This window comes from Leopardus geoffroyi, chromosome A1, assembly GCF_018350155.1.
Source record: "Leopardus geoffroyi isolate Oge1 chromosome A1, O.geoffroyi_Oge1_pat1.0, whole genome shotgun sequence".
NCBI classification, from domain to species: domain Eukaryota; kingdom Metazoa; phylum Chordata; class Mammalia; order Carnivora; family Felidae; genus Leopardus; species Leopardus geoffroyi.
In genome coordinates this window covers 199,510,813-199,527,270 of record NC_059326.1, presented here as the reverse complement: position 1 = coordinate 199,527,270, position 16,458 = coordinate 199,510,813, and the positions used below count along the sequence as shown (strand labels likewise).

At 43.9% G+C, this 16,458-nt stretch overlaps 1 protein-coding gene across 4 annotated transcripts; it reads left to right on the top strand.

The window, feature by feature from the left end:
• Positions 1-374: 374 nt before the first annotated feature.
• FST (follistatin) lies at positions 375-7,373 on the top strand. 4 transcript variants are annotated; one of them, XM_045438215.1, is made up of 6 exons: positions 375-1,047; positions 2,917-3,108; positions 3,546-3,764; positions 4,099-4,323; positions 4,993-5,223; positions 6,180-7,373. In XM_045438215.1, the coding sequence occupies exons 1-6, from the start codon at positions 963-965 to the stop codon at positions 6,260-6,262; spliced, it is 1,035 nt and encodes a 344-aa protein (XP_045294171.1). In that variant the 5' UTR covers positions 375-962; the 3' UTR covers positions 6,263-7,373. The 4 variants fall into 4 exon arrangements, with proteins under 4 accessions (XP_045294171.1, XP_045294187.1, XP_045294178.1 ...); XM_045438231.1 differs by having other exon boundaries at positions 554-1,047; positions 5,918-7,373; XM_045438222.1 differs by having other exon boundaries at positions 602-1,047; positions 4,996-5,223.
• The last annotated feature ends 9,085 nt before the right edge of the window (positions 7,374-16,458 follow it).

Below are 16,458 nucleotides of genomic sequence, written 5' to 3'. Positions count from 1 at the left end.
GGGGTTCTTAGCCCCAACTCCGGACGGGGGGTGGCCGCACAGTCAGGCACGCACAGACCCAGACACAAAACCTCGCCGGTCCCGCGCCCAGGCTGCGGGGGCCTAAAACTGCCGCGCGCCCCGGCGGAGCGGCGGGGCCAGCGCGCTCCGACCCGGCCGCCACCCGGGTATTTCAGCAGCTCCGGGCTCTCTGGGCGTTTGCAAAGTCTTTCTGGAGCGGAGGAGCGGGAGGAGAGACAAACTCCCGGGTTCCCCCCACCACCACCACAGCTCCGCTCCGCCCGCCGCCGCCGCCGCCTCCTCCTCCAGCGCCCCCACCGCGCCCCCCTGCATATACACACACACACACACACACACACACACACACACACACACACTCTCACACACTCACACTCACACAGACACGCCACCCCGGACGCGCCGGCGTTGCCTGCGAGCGGCGGCGTGCAGGACTTGAAGTGGGTGTTCTTCCCCACTCCCCACCCCCGAAGCGTCGCCCCCACCCCCCGCCCGGCCGCCTTCCCCCTCCCTCTCCCTCCTACGCAAATAAGAACTCGGCGATTCCCCTCCTGCCGCTTTGATTTCGGGCACCTCCAACAGATAATTGGGAAGGGTTTCCAGAAGGTGGGAAATGTCACCTGATTCACACTGAACTTTTAAAAGCTCCCCACCCCCAAGGAGCCGCGCACACCCTTGCTCGCGGCCGCCCTCCCACTGCCCCACACACTGGGAGACCGCCCACCGCAAACCGCGGAGACCCCCGTCTAGATTTAAAGCGCGGCTGCGCCCGGCTTCTGACGTCCATTGAATCGCGCGGGCGGCCGGCGGCGAGCGCGGGGCTGCGCCGGGATCGCTGCGCCCTCCGCCGCTCGCCTTTGCGACGCGCGCCGCTCGCCCGAGCCACCCGCCGCCGCGCCCGCTCCCCGCGCCGCCGCACTCCTCGCCCCGCGTCTGCCCCCACGATGGTCGGTCCCAGGCACCAGCCCGGCGGGCTGTGCCTCCTGCTGCTGCTGCTCTGCCAGTTCATGGAGGACCGCAGCGCCCAGGGTAAGCGAGGGGGGATGCGCTGGGAGGCTCGGCTGCGGGCAGGGGTTTGTACTTTACTGTCGTCTGCACCGGGTCTGTTCTAAGCAACGCTGCTCTCGGAAGATTTTGGACCAACTTAGCGACTCCGGGATGGAGTGGAGTGGGAAAACTGAAGGCAGTGACACTTTCGGACTGCCAGCCGAGTTGGGAGCGCGGTTATCCTTTAAAAGGAAAGGGAGTAAGCTGGAGCCTCTCTCAGTAGTTAGGGTTAGATGCTCCAAGTTCTGGACATAATGAGTTTAGATGTTATCTCCCCTATTTTGGCTCTGAAGAAGGGGACAGGCATCAGTAGCCTGGAGATTTCAGTCGATCCATTTGCACTGTAACCTCTTTCCCTCCCACATCTTTTGGATACTTTAAAAAATGACTGGGGGATGGGGGTAGATACTGAAATTTCTTCAGTGGCCGGGGGACGTGGTTTCAGCAACTTTGCCCAAACTTGGAGATGTGGGTGCTGAAAATTTTAGAGGGAAGTAGTTTTCTGCCTAGTGGATGCTTCTTCCAACCCCTTCCCCCGAACCCCGCAAAAAAAAAAAAAAAAAAAAATTTACCCCGGAGTGTTTTGAGTAGTTCACAATTTTTTTTTTTTTTTCTCTGTGCCTCATTCCTCCGACTAACTTTATGGAGAACAGCGAGGAAGGACCTCACAACTTCTTTAATTTCTGAGATGCATTAAGAGCAAATTTCTAAAGTTTGGGTTTTTTTTTTTTTTTAATCAAATTTATTTCAGTGAGTCTTCGGACACAGTTTTTAAAAATAATAATAATAGCAGCTTGCGGTCCAATGATTGTTCAAATTGTATTGATGGTTCCTAAGAAGACTTCCTGACCCAAACGCGAACCTGGGAAGGCGGGGGGGAGGGGGGGAGGGGAAAGTACTTGCAAAGATTTCTCTCGGTAGGTATGAGCTAGGTATATGTTGCCGTGAAATAGTAGGAAGGCGCCCCCTCCCCTGTTCTTTTTTCCCCTACACTTTTCTGGAGACAGACGTGTAACTTTCCTTCTTTAGCGTTACCGTTTTGAGTGTGTTGTGAGCTGTCCCCCTGGGCACTGCCCCCTCGCCGCCCTCACCTTTCGGGGCGAGGCGCTGCCTGGGTGCCGCGGACGTGGGCGCCGAGAAAAGCTGCCCTCGGAGATTTCGAAAGACCGCGGTGGCCGCGGGCGTCCTCTGGGTCTGCCGGATTGCAAAACGGGCCGGGCGGGCGGGCTGCGCCTCGAGGCCGCGCGGGGCAGCTCCGGGCAGGGCCCGGCTGCTTTTTTGCTTTCATTTTTCACAAGTGCCTTTTGCTTGATCTGTTCCTGTTGTGTGTGTCTGTGTCGGTCTCTCCCTCTCTCAAGTTCTCCTACTCTCTTAACCTCTGTCACAAATAATACTCGTACCGCCTACATGAAACCAACATGTAAAAACATCCGTCGCATCCTGTTTTTGTCAGGTTCTTTAATCTGCTCTTCGAGTCGCTGCAGGTTATGAAATGGGACGAATAAAAGTAAACAGTCTAGTAAAAGTCAATGCAAGCTGCACGTGTTGTGTCTGGGTCACTGGTAACTGACATTGATATGGCTGGGGCGCTCTGGCTTCTCGCTCTCCTTCCCCCTCACCCACCTCCCACCTCTTCAACCGTCTCCCCCGCCCCCCTTTCCCCACCCCTTCACTCCCTTCCATTTATTTTCTGCTTTTCTCTCCCATGTCTCTCTACTCCTCCACAGTCACTCCCGCCCCATCCCCGCTGGGTCTCCTCCTTCCCTCGCAAGCTCGCCACCTCGCCCCCTCCCTCCCCCTACTCCGCCTCTCCTCTCGCTCACCCACCTCCCCACCCCTGTCTCCTCGCAGCTGGGAATTGCTGGCTCCGCCAAGCGAAGAACGGCCGCTGCCAGGTCCTGTACAAGACCGAACTGAGCAAGGAGGAGTGCTGCAGCACCGGCCGCCTGAGCACCTCGTGGACCGAGGAGGATGTAAATGACAACACGCTCTTCAAGTGGATGATTTTCAACGGGGGCGCCCCCAACTGCATCCCCTGTAAAGGTAGGACTCTTCCTCCCCAGTTTCCAGGCCCTCAGTAGAGGGCGTCTTATCCTCACCTTCCCTGTTGCCCAGCTGGGGTGCGTTCGTGGGTTCCCTCTATCTTCCCGCAGTCCCGGTAAGACTTTCGGGTTGAATCTTGCCTGGCACACACTGCCGGCAAAACATGGTTGCCAGAGGTTCCTGGACTTACTGGCCAAGTGTGGTGGTGGAGCCAACCAACTCGCACTCTTTGAGAGAGATTGGAGTATAGGGTGCCGACCACTGACCCCACCCCCATCCCCACCCCCACCCCCTCCTCAACTACTAGGAGAGAGCTGGACCCCTCTGGCGGGAACTCTTGGCCACAGGGTGGGTCCTGCAAGGCCTCCACAGCCCTCCTGGCTGACTTGCATACTGCCTGGCCCTGGCTTTGATCCATCCCTCTTTCCAACCCTTAGAAACATGTGAGAACGTGGACTGTGGCCCCGGGAAAAAGTGCCGAATGAACAAGAAGAACAAACCCCGCTGCGTCTGCGCCCCAGACTGTTCCAACATCACCTGGAAAGGCCCAGTCTGCGGGCTGGATGGGAAAACCTACCGCAACGAATGTGCACTCCTCAAGGCCAGATGTAAAGAGCAGCCCGAACTGGAAGTCCAGTACCAGGGCAAATGTAAAAGTAGGTCCTCCCTGGTTCCCCCACTCCAGCTTTCCACCTGAGGTGGACCCACTGGAAGACCCCTGGGGTGTGGTATTGTCCACCCTAAGAGCCTAATAATGATGATGATGCAAAACAAAGCAGCCTTTTTTAATGTACTGAAGACTTCTTAAGAACTCAGACGGGACCAACCTAGGGTCATAGATTTTTCTCTTGAAACCACTGGGTTCCCAAAGCGCTTGTTGAAAAGCTGGGTGCTTCCTTTTATGATTTCCTTGATAATATCAAATGCTCCCTCCCGAACAGCCAGGAAGTGCCTATTCTTAATGTGTATTTCTTTCCTTCTTTATTTCAGAGACATGTCGGGATGTTTTCTGTCCAGGCAGCTCCACGTGCGTGGTGGACCAGACTAACAATGCTTACTGTGTGACGTGTAACCGGATTTGCCCAGAGCCCACCTCCTCTGAACAGTATCTCTGTGGGAATGATGGAGTGACCTACTCCAGTGCCTGTCACCTGAGGAAGGCTACCTGCCTACTGGGCAGATCGATTGGATTAGCCTATGAGGGAAAGTGTATCAGTAGGTATTCTGGATTAAGGAAGGAAAAGTGGAAACATGGTCAGAAAGGCTAGTTCTACTGGTAAAGCTGTGAGGTCAATCAAATAAGCCCAAATTCGCCCCATAATGCATAGTTTCACCGAAGGGGGAACTAGTCTCCAGTTTGGGTAAACTGTGGTAACCACAGCATTCCTCAAGGAAACAGTTGTCTTCTGGAAGCATTGGCATATATGTTGAAATGCCAGCAAGAAATGGGAAACAACTTTCTGTCTTGGAAAACTTAGAATTCACTCAATTTTACACATTTTTTAGGTGCTAGACTTGCTGTAAGCAAGAAATAATTGCTTAACAGTTACTGAAAATCTGTTATCAGATTCTAATACTGATGGAATTCTTTATTTTTCAAAAGATTTCACTTGAGGGAAATAATGAAATCCTTATTTAATTCCAGGATACTGTGATAACCTGTTCCCCCCCCAAAATACTATTTTTGTGTACTAGTAGGGAGTGTAGGGACCGTGTGTGTTTAAGTTTCAGTTTTATTATCAAGCATTTTTGCATGAGATCTCCATTATCCTGTTAGTAAATCATAAGCTATATGTTTGTCTTTACTGACAGAGGACTAAAGAAAGGGAAAAACAGGGAGAGGAGGGAAAGCAATTTACTCATCACAGGTGTATTATATCCTAGAAGCAAAGTCCTGTGAAGATATCCAGTGCACTGGTGGAAAAAAGTGTTTATGGGATTTCAAGGTTGGCAGAGGCCGGTGTTCCCTCTGCGATGAGCTGTGCCCCGAGAGTAAGTCCGAGGAGCCTGTCTGTGCCAGTGACAATGCCACTTACGCCAGTGAGTGTGCCATGAAGGAGGCTGCCTGCTCCTCAGGTGTGCTGCTGGAAGTCAAGCACTCCGGATCTTGCAACTGTAAGTACAGTTTCTAACCTTCGCCGCAATGTGAGGCCTTCCCAGGCAAGCCCTAGGGAACGGAGACCTCAAAAGACCTTCCAATATAAGCCCATTTCTGTTTAAATTGGGTAGCTGCTAGGGGCACCTGGGTGGCTCAGTCGGTTAAGCGACTGACTTTGGCTCAGGTCATGATCTCACAGCTCATGGGTTCGTGGGTTTGAGCCCCGCATGGGGCTCTAACAGCTCAGAGCCTGGAGCCTGCTTCCGAATCTGTTGTCTCCCTCACTCTCTGCCCCTCCCCCGCTCACACTCTGTCTCTGTCTCTCAAAAATAAACGTTAAAAAAAAAAAATTTAAATTAGGTAGCTGCTAAATTTCACCAGCAATTCAGTGGCCCACAGAAAAATTCCCTGGAATGTTTCCTGGCGTTAGGACTTGTCCAATGATCATCAACGGGCTTGCCTCTAAAAACCTAGCTCTAGTCATTTGCCCTTAATTCTTTTGCTGTAGTAATGTGCTTGGCCGTTTGCTTTATTAACACTTGAATCTAAACTAACTGCTTCAAAAGTTTTTCGTTTTTTTTTTTCTTTTTCAAAGACAGCTGTATATTATCACACATGGGCTGCTGCTTTTCGCAGTTGCCTCTACTAACTCTGAATTAAGGACCCAAAGCAGTTATACCTAGAACACGAGCGCTTTTTATCTAATTTCAGGAATCTGCCCGTAAAACCTGAGCCATTGATTCTTCAGAACTTTCTGCAGTTTTTGACTTCATAGATAATGTTTAAAAAAAATGTTTTTTAAACTTATTGCATAACAGCAGATGCCAAAAACAAAGCATCTCACTGCAAGTCACATAAAAATGCAACGCTGTAATATGGCTGTCTCAGAGGGCTTTGAAAACATACACTGAGCTGCTTCTGCGCTGTTGTTGTCCGTATTTAAACAACAGCTCCCCTGTATTCCCCCATCTAGCCATTTCGGAAGACACCGAGGAGGAAGAGGAAGATGAAGACCAGGACTACAGCTTTCCTATATCTTCCATTCTAGAGTGGTAAACCCTCCACCAATGTTCAGTGTTGATATAGCCTTTGGGCAAAAAAAAAAAAAAAAAAAAAAAGAAAAAAGAAAAGAAAAGAAAAAATATATTGTCCATACTGTAAATAAGTGTATGCTTATTTATTTGGGGGGAAAACTATACATAAAGGACGTTTGTCCTAGAGCTCTCTCCCAGGCCACCTTGTTACTCATTGGACACGGAGAGGCAGTCATTGTGAGGTCTACTGGATGAGGCCCATAGTTGAGACTTGTAGACATTTATTTATACTGTGTCATGTTTTATAATTTATACATAAAATGTCTGGTTGACTGTACACCTTGTTTTTGAAGAAATTTATTCGTGAAAGGAAGAGCAGTTGTTATTTATTGTGAGGTCTCTTGCTTGTAAAGTAAAAGCTTTTTTTTTTTTCCTTGTAAACCATTTAAGTCCATTCCTTACTATTCACTCACTCATCTGTCTCCCTTCATCTCACTGTTGTTAGACTCTTTTCCACTTTAACAAACTTGCATGTCAGTTTCTGTCATGTTTTTTATTTATTGGATTCTCTGCTGCCTGTTCTGTACATACATGATCCCTCGGGTTTTGTTTACAAGGAATCTTGACTGACCAAAAGGCATTATAACTGACTCAAATAGAAGGTACAGAGGATACACCTTTGAGGAAACTCCTAGTTCAGTTCTCTTGTCATGATTTGGGAGAGAAGGGGTGATAGAAATGTTAGAATTCTAATAATGTACTTTTAAGATGTTACAAATCCAAAGAAATTGATATGGGTATCCAGAGACTGAAGGAAGGGAATGCTATACATTCAACCTTTTGTTAGGTGTTTCCTGTAAGCTACTCTGCTGTACCTTTTAAATTAGTTCCTTTTCAAACAACGTGTCGCTAAAAGTTATATCAAAGCTTTATCAGTTCAAGTTTCTTGCTTTTCATAATACTTTTTTCTGATGCAATTTTATATTTTCAAACATGGCAAGTTAAATATAAATTCATTTAAATATATAGTTTTGTACTTTTCTACCATGTAAATGTGCAATGTATATAAAAGTTATAATGTGTATTTGTAAATAAATGATGAGTGAAAAAATAAAAAAATTTTAAAAAGCCAATGGTCTCAATTGTTGATGTTAGAGAAGTCGTTTGGGCTTTTGAGTTAAAGTGCATATGATATATTTGCTAAGAAATAGAGTGAGCCAGGACAGTAGAAGCTCCAAAGCAAGGTAAATTGCAAATCACCTCAGTGGAGTCTGACACATAAAGGGATCTGAGGTCCAGCAACCCCTTGACAGGAGTGACTACATACCTAAAAGCACCATCATCTTGCCTGTCCATTGATATGGTCTTCTCCATAGCAGGGAAACCCTTTCTTTATCTTCCTTCATCTAAATAAAATGGATCATAGATCTTTAAAAAACAAAGTGCATCCCAAGGAAAAATGAAAATAGCCTAATATTTGACAAGCACATTCTAGAAATCAGAATATCAACTACAGAACTAGGCATTAGTGTTGGAGTTCTTGGGACTCGGGGTGAGGATGAGGCAGAGGTGGATTTCCACAACCACATGCATGGTTCATCAGGATTGATGACACTCGACCGTGTGTCAATATTTTGCAGGTTACTTTAAGACAGACGAGTCCCACTATTAGAGCCTAAGATTCCATACTGGCACCAATTGATGGTCCTTACACATAATACATAACAAGGTAATACAATTTTTCAATCCATTGAGTGCTAATTCATTGCCTAAGTATATTAAAAATATCAAAGGAATGCAAGATGCAAAGAAGTGAGGACTGGGTCTGTGGGAGGGAAAGAGCAAAGAACAGTCAATATTGCCAACATTGCTCAACAAGTAGATAACGATCTTTCTTTCAAAAACCATGACCCAAGATCCTTTTAAGTTTGGATCTTTTAGGGTGCCTGGGTAGCACAATCTGTTAAGCGTCCAACTTCGGCTCAGGTCATGATCTCCCAGCTCGTGGTTTCGAGCCCTGTGTTGGGCTCTGCGTGGACAGCTTGGAGCCCGGAGCCAACTTTGGATTCTGTGTTTCCATCTGTCTCTACCCCTACCCTGCTTGTGCTCTGTCTCTCTCTCAAAAATAAATAAAAATTAAAAACGAAATTTTTTTTTAAATGTCCCTTTTGTGAAAACCCTCCTTAATATAACTATTAAAAATGATTATAGGAGACTCTTGGCTCTCAACTGTGGTCACCAAATTTGGTGGAGGCGGAAGGGCCTTTTGGGTAGGCGGTTTATATAATGACTGGGAACCTGTAGGGTTTGTTAGCCTTCAGCCCCAGTTTCCCAGGGAAAGGTGAAAGGGAGGTGCAGAAGACCAACAGGCTGCCATTAACCCCAGCGAAGACAGGGTCATAACTTCTCCAGTGCCCAGAAGCTACTGGCATGCCACTGGGGATGGGCTTTTGGGAAAGGAAAGAGCCAGCAGATATAGTTTCACAGCCCTTCCTGGAGTTGATTTGTTACTTTGTCCTGGGATACTACAGACGCTTTAAAGCTGCCATTGATGATCAGAGTAAAAATGTCAGATTTAACAGGCACCAATGTGTGTCTTAGCAAGGGGGAGTGATAAAGTCAACAGCTTGCCTTTTAAACAATATCCTGATTATTTAAAATTTATATTTTATTTTTGTTAGCATCAATCATTCCTTTCAGACACTAGACAGTATCACATTTTCCTTCTTGGAGTTTCCTATTTTTCAGTAATCCTGTATTAAACTAATTAGTACCAAAAAAATAGAAGTCTCTTCTAAACTTAAAATTAGATCAATATCATTAAGCTATTGTTAGAATTTCAACTATCATTCAAAATGTCTAAAAAAAAATCTAACTTTCTTTAGCTTAGGCATGCAATATAATAGAAACAGTTGCTAGTAGCTAGTTAACTCATTAAAACTAGTTTTAATTAGTATGACTACATCCTAATCATCATTAGGGATTCTAAAATATCAAGTAATAGCAAAAAAAATCTATCAGAAGTCTAATTTTCATCAGCTGTCATCCTAAATTAAGATTTTATATGCTGTGTGGAGATGGTTTCTAGAATATGATAAAAATAAAATCTGGCATAATTAGAGTTATTCTCAAATATGACAGCTAAATGCAGTAACTGACCTTGGACTGGATCCTGTACCCAAGGAGGAAAATGCTATAAATAATGTTAATGGGCCAATTGACAAATTGGAATACTGTTCATAGATTAAAGTATTGAATCAATGTTGAATTTACTAAAATTTATTACTATAATGTGGTCACAAAAGAGATTATCCCTATACGCGGGAAATACACATCAAGGTATTAAGGAGAAAGGGCCACAAAGTATGTAACTAACCCTTAAATGATTTCAAAGGGAAAAAAATAACTTTTTAGTTTTTTCCCCATATGTATTCAGAGAAAGCACACAAATGGAAAGAATTCGAGTAAAATGTAAACAGTAAAGAGAATTTGAGTAAAAGGTATATGGGTATTTTCAATGCTATCTTTATTTTTGCAACTTTTCTGTAAGTTTGAACTTATATGCAAATAAAAAGTTTAAAAATCTAAAATCATTCTCAAGAAGGAGAGGTGCATAGTACATTGCTTCTCTCATTCTCTAGGAAAGCAAATGACAGCTCAGAGTCATTTGAAAAATCATTTGTATGAACAAGTCTCTGGAAAATAATTCCAGTGACTTTACCAAGGCTACCTGAAGAATCAAAATTGGCAATGAGAGAGTTCCTGGCACCTAAACCATACCCAAACTGAGAAACAGCCTTTTCTTTTCTGTAATCATCTTAAAATTTAGAGTCATTAGTACCTTTGCTAAAACACCACAAACACTCTAAGCCCTGGTTTTCTCCGCTGCTTGCTAGCTGTTATTTAGACAAGTAATTTAATCTTTCTGTGCCTCAGTTTCCCCATGTATGTAGTCAGGATAATTAAAGTGTCTCCCTCATAATAATGCTGTGAGGCTTAAATGAGATACGGCGTGTAAAGTGCTTAGATGGGTGTCTGACACATTAAAAAGTCAGTCAATCAGCGTTCTCTAAGATTATAATAATTCTTACTAATTAAAGAAAAGCAAAGGTGGAACTGTGGCTCATCAACCAAACTCTATCTTGAAAATGCAATGAATGAGGAATAGCACTAATCAAGACCAGAAGCACAATTGTGAACAGTTTTTAAATTAAAGGTAAATAGGGTCGCCTGGGTGGCTCAGTCAGTTGGGCGTCTGACTTTAGCTCAGGTCATGATCTCACGGTTTGTGAGTTTGAGCCCTGTGTCAGGCTCTGTGCACAGCTTGGAGACTGCTTTGGATTCTGTGTCTCAGTCTCTCTCTGCCCCTCCCCCACTTATGCTCTGTCACTGTCTCTCAAAAAATAAATGTAAAATAAACCTTTTAAAGGTAAATATAATTTTAAAGTACTTCAGCCATGTTAATATTTAACAAAATTCACAAAGTTCTAGGTGGTGTAGAAAGAGTATACAGTTGAAAATAGCAAGTTTAAATACACTATTTCCTATAGAAATTTTTAAAGATTCACTACTCCACCAATATTTCCAAAGCCACAAAATATGTATATCTTCTGTCCTTTTGCTCACACACCCAATTTAATCCCAGGTAGTAAACTAAATTAAATCAATCTTCTTTCATTTTGATATGATTGCCTACCCTATCTATAGTCTCCTAAAGATAGCAATAAACTATTTTCAAACTATCAAAAATCCTAATGTAAATTGTATAATTCCAAGAAATAAAAAGATGATATATTATTTAATTAATAAACTCATTTCTTAAAGAACATTTATCAAAACCTGAGTCCTAAGACAGACACATTTCTGTTCTTCCCATTCCACTTTCCATTCAGATCAGGGTACATTCATTCTTCAGCCAAAAGTTGTCATGTAAATAGACTCCAGGCATGCCTGCCCTGCATATTCAGCAGACCTGCCCAGACATGTCCAAATCCCAGCTTCTATTTAGCTGGAATCCCCCATGAGTACTAAATGGTCCCTGGGTTTTGCCATCCTTGGACCTCAGATATCTTGGCTGGTACCATCAAGATTCCTGTGGCTGAGTCCTTCAGACACTTAAAAACATATTCTCTGGATTACACCAAATGTAGTTTTGGCAAAGCTGTAATTGGTCATTTTTCTATTTTAAGAATATGGCCCAGGAACCAACTGGTACTGTTGGAAGCCAGATACACTCCCACCAAAAGTCTCTTGTATTCATTTCCTAAGGACTCAGGTTTCTGGCTAAAGGATGAGTATAAGCTTTTCTCAAGAATTTGAGGCAAGCAGGGGTGCCTGGGTGGCTCAGTCGGTTGAGCTTCTGACTTTGACTCAGGTCATGATCCCATGAATCATGGAGTTTGAGCTCTGCATCGGGCTCTGCACTGACAGCAAGAACCGGCTTCAGATCCTCTGTCTCCCTCTCTCTGGCCCTCCCCTGCTCTCTCTCTCAAAAATAAATAAACATTAAAAAACAACAACAAAAAAAAAAACTTTAAAAAAAAAAAAGGAGTTTGAGGCAAGCAAAAAGAGGAAACGTTACAATCCTGGTGAGGAAGAGGGAGCTTTAGATTTTTCTAGTTTGAAAGTTTGAAGAAAAAAATCTTGATAGATCGCTGTCTTTTTCAGCACCAAAAAAATTCATGGGACAATTTCATGGTCATGATACAACCCATAAAATCCAGTCTCTATAGTTTCTTGAGATCTTTTGGGATCTGTGGCCCAATGACAATAGGTAACAGAAGGATTAGATCACTCAAAAGTCCAGTAATACCTAGAATTCCTAAGGTAGAGTCTTCTGCAGGATCAGAAACCCAGGAGACATCATCAAAATAGACTTAGGGCAATTTATTCATTGGATATGTATAATCAGAATCCAGCCAATAAAATTCCCAAACATAATTGGTGCTACATAAATGGTGTAGTGCCTGGACCAGCAGCATCAACATTTCTTGGGAACTCGTTACAAATACAAGCTCCCAGGGGCTACCCCAAAGCCACTGAACCAAATTCACTGAAGTTAGAGTCTAAGAATCTACATTTTTTAACAAGCTCTTCAGGTGATTCTTTATCATCTTGAAGTTTGAGAACTACTGCCCCAGAATCATTTCAAGTTCCAAGTAAGCCCTGGCTACCTGATGGTCCAAAGGCAGCCAGAAAACCCATGTGTAATGGGTCTCTGGTAGAACTCCAGGGAAGCCATGATCAGCCCTGTTCCCCCAGGCTGACCTGGCCAGGATTCTCACGCATAATGTGGTCTTCTTCTGCAGGAGTGCGCCTACTAGTGATAAAAGCACTTAGCCATAGACATTCACAAGGTCCATTTTTCCTAATATTCTCATCCTCCACTATATTAAGGGAGGTCTTTCCAGTGAGGCTTAAGCTGAGCTGGCTAAGAGTTGTGGACTTGTCTCCACCATCCCTTCCAGCAAGATGTGTTAAGGAATAAGTTTATCAGGGGATACTTGAGTTTTGTTTTTTTTTTAAAGAAATTTCCATGCTCAGCATGGGGCTTGAACTCACAACCCTGAAATCAAGAGTCACATGCCTTACTGACTGAGCCAGTCAGGCACCCCTAGAGACTTGAATTTTGAATGAATAGTATTGACTTTCCAATCCTGATCCTCCCTTAAATTGGCATTGGGTCCATTTCCCTTCCCGGGCACTTGCTGGCAACTTCCAGAAGTTCTGCATCATCTTCTTCAAGTAGTACTTCAGTTTCATCCATGGATCAGAAAGCAAAAACTGCTACTCATCTGGCCCACCTCTTCTAAGAACAGGGAGATCTAAGCAACTAGATGCAATAGACATACAAGCTTGAAACAGTTTAAGTGACATCCTCCGATGAACACATCCAGATGCAATGTCTCAAGGTTCCTAGCCTGAACCAAGAGTAGAATGACCTCTGTTTCTATTCCCTGCCATTTTACTCCCTCCTAGTCTCGTATTGTTTCCTACTTCAAATACCTCAATGATTCTCTTCCAAAACCATGGTTCTGTGAATTCCAGCACGTTTACCTACGTCCTCTGGCTAAAATCCTAACTATGGATCAGTGAAATCACCTTCTTCACACTTACACTTATGCTGCTGAGCAAGGAATGAAATGCCCAAAAAGTACAAATTAGTGTCCCTACACAAGTATGGGATCTAATTTGAAATGGGGTTCTTTAGCCTCCCAAACAATATTTCATATACATGTCTCTTTCCCATTCCCTTCTGTGGCATTTCCAAACCCTCACCACTGTGCTCAAACAACATATCCACTCCCGTTCTCCCCACTTTCAGTATCTCATCTGCATAACTAGAAAATTGCTGCTGTAGGAAAGAATTACCTCAGCTTCCTCCACATCCACCAGCATGACCCAGGAGTCTGCCTGATTCCAAACCATTTCTAATTGTCTTCCCTCCAATCCAGAGAATCTCATTTTCGTATCTGTGTTTCCACCACACCCCCTCCCAATCTCCTCCAGAAATTCACTGTTAGCAGCTTTTCCTGCATAGTTTTTAATTTCTCCCTCTACAGTGGTTTTATTAACCTGAGCCTATAAATATGCTTCATAAACTTTTTAAAACTAAGGTTATAGAGGGACGCCTGGCTGGCTCCATTTGTAGAGCATGTGACTCTTGATCTCGGGTTTATGGGTTCAAGCCCCATGTTGGGCATAAAGCTTACTTAAAATAAATAAATAAACAAATAAATAAAGTTATAGAAAATTGAAATAATATAATTAGGAAATCTTGCCTCATTCAAAGATATACATACCTGCACAAACACATAGGTAAAAAAGCTTTAGCCTTGGCTAGGCTTTCCAAAATAAATAAATAAATAAATAAGCCTTCTTGTGTCTCTGGGAGTAATCTTCACTCCATCTCCATTGGCTCACTCCTCCCTCATTCCTCAACCCTCTGCAGTTTGGTCTTTTCTCCTATTATTCAGCTGAAGAAGTTTGACAAAGATTATCAATGACTTCCAAGCTCCCAATACAATAGACACAATGGACATTATTCTGTCCTTATCTAACAGACCTCTCTTGGATTTATACACTGTTAACCAGACTCTACTCTTGTCAATTCCCCCTGGCTTTTGTATTCCCACACCCTCTTACCTCACCATTCTTCTTTATGAGCTTGTGTTCTCACCAGTAACAGAGATCAAAAACCATCAACCTGTGGACTGTATCTGACTTATATTTTATGGATCACCCAAACCTGTAAAATAATTCTGAATTAATTGAGAATATTTAAAATTTACTAAATTCCACCAAAAAAATCTGAATTTCTACTTTCTCTTGAAAAATCTGAAATCCAGATATCACTGGGCCTGTGCACCACAGCACAATTACTGGGAACGGAGCATACACTGGCAACTCTCTCCTTCAAATGGGTGTGCTTTCCCTAGTTCACTGCATGTCCCATTTCCCCATTGTCCTTCACCTGATTTGCTTCACACATCTATATGCTCTGACTGCCCTTTGTAGGCCAAGAGTTCCATTCTCCACTCCCTTGCTTTTCAGGCTGTGCAGTCTTCTGCACCTTCCACACTATTCCAATATTATCATGGTTTGCCCTGCAGTTCACATGCTAGTGACTGCAGAACTCTATGACCAGTCCTGACATCATATGGAGCTCCAGATTATACTTTCTCTTCTAAGATAAAGAAATTACACCTCTACAGTAGGCCCATAAAACCTACTGCCTCGAACAAAAGGATGCCCCTCACCCCACTTCTTTCCTCACAGAGGTTCCTTCCAAATCAAAACCTTACAGGAGTACATCTGACTGGTGAAACTAAGTCCCTAGAGAAAGAAGTTGGGAAATGCAGGGTTAAGTTCTAAGTTGGGAAGGTGGATAGAATTCAGTAGAGAGAAATATAAGGTAGAGAGGGTGTCCCAAAGATCTTGGCAGCCACAATGGCAGGTGGATATGACCAACTAATCTTTTTTTTTTTTTTTTTAAATGTTTATTTATTTTTGAGAGAGACAGAGACAGAATGCGAGTGGGTTGGGGCAGAGAGAGAGAAAGGCACAGAATCCGAAGCAGGCTCCAGGCTCTGAGCTGTCAACACAGAGCCTGATACAGGGCTCCAACTCATGAGCTGTGAGATCATGACCTGAGCCGAAGGTGGACTCTCAACCTACTGAGCCACCCAGGCACCCTACGACCAACTAGTCTAAACAAAAATAGGCATAAGGTGGTTAAAAGTAGAACTGCAAGCCAGAAGGAAAGTACAGAGTTCATCAATATCAGTTCAAGGGTTATTTTCTCAGAAGCACTCGAGGAAGAAGGCATTCACAATCTAGTACCAGTCAAATGCCCCATCCAATAAGATGGCCGTCCCCAAACAGTCTGCATTGTCCCAGCACAGTTCAGAGGAACAAGCGAAGGGCTGAGAAATAAAGCAGATAATAACAACATCAAGCAAAGACAAACACAAGCAATTTCCCAAAGAACAAACAGTAGTTAACATTTAGCATAATGTTTTGCAAGTGAAAGCTTCCTGAACTCCAGCCTCTGGTGGAACAGTGCAGGAGCTAGTGCTTACAAATAAATACATCACTGAGGAGTCTGAACACAACCTGAAGCAAAGGCTGGTGAAAAACTAAGAACATTCTGACATTAGCAAAGACCCTTATATGGGAAAGTCAGATCTCCAGTGCTGATAACATGGGCCAAAGATCCAGGTAACAAAACAAAAAGGACAGGTTAAAATAAATATTTCCCTGGGGCACCTGGGTGGCTCAGTCACTTAAGCCTTCGACTTCAGCTCAGATCATGATCTCCTGGTTCGTTTTGTGAGTTCAAGCTCTGCATAGGGCTGTCTGCTGTCAGCGTGGAGCCTGCTTCAGATCCTCTGTCCCCCTCTCTCTCTGTCCCTCCCCTCCACACATGTGCGGGCACTCGCACTCTCTCTCTTAAATATAAATAAACATTATTAAAAATATATATAAATATTTTCCTTCACCAATATCCAGGAGCAGAAGGAATGAATATAGGCTAATATAACATTTTAAAAGTTGCTTTACTTCCTTGATTATCTGTTTAAAATTCTCCTGGAAGGTTCTAGATTTTATGGGCCAATATTACATCTCAACAAAAACCCACAGGGGCCATTTATTTATATTTTATGACAGCAGTTTTGGGATCAACTATAAGCTTTTCAAAAATCTTATATATGACCT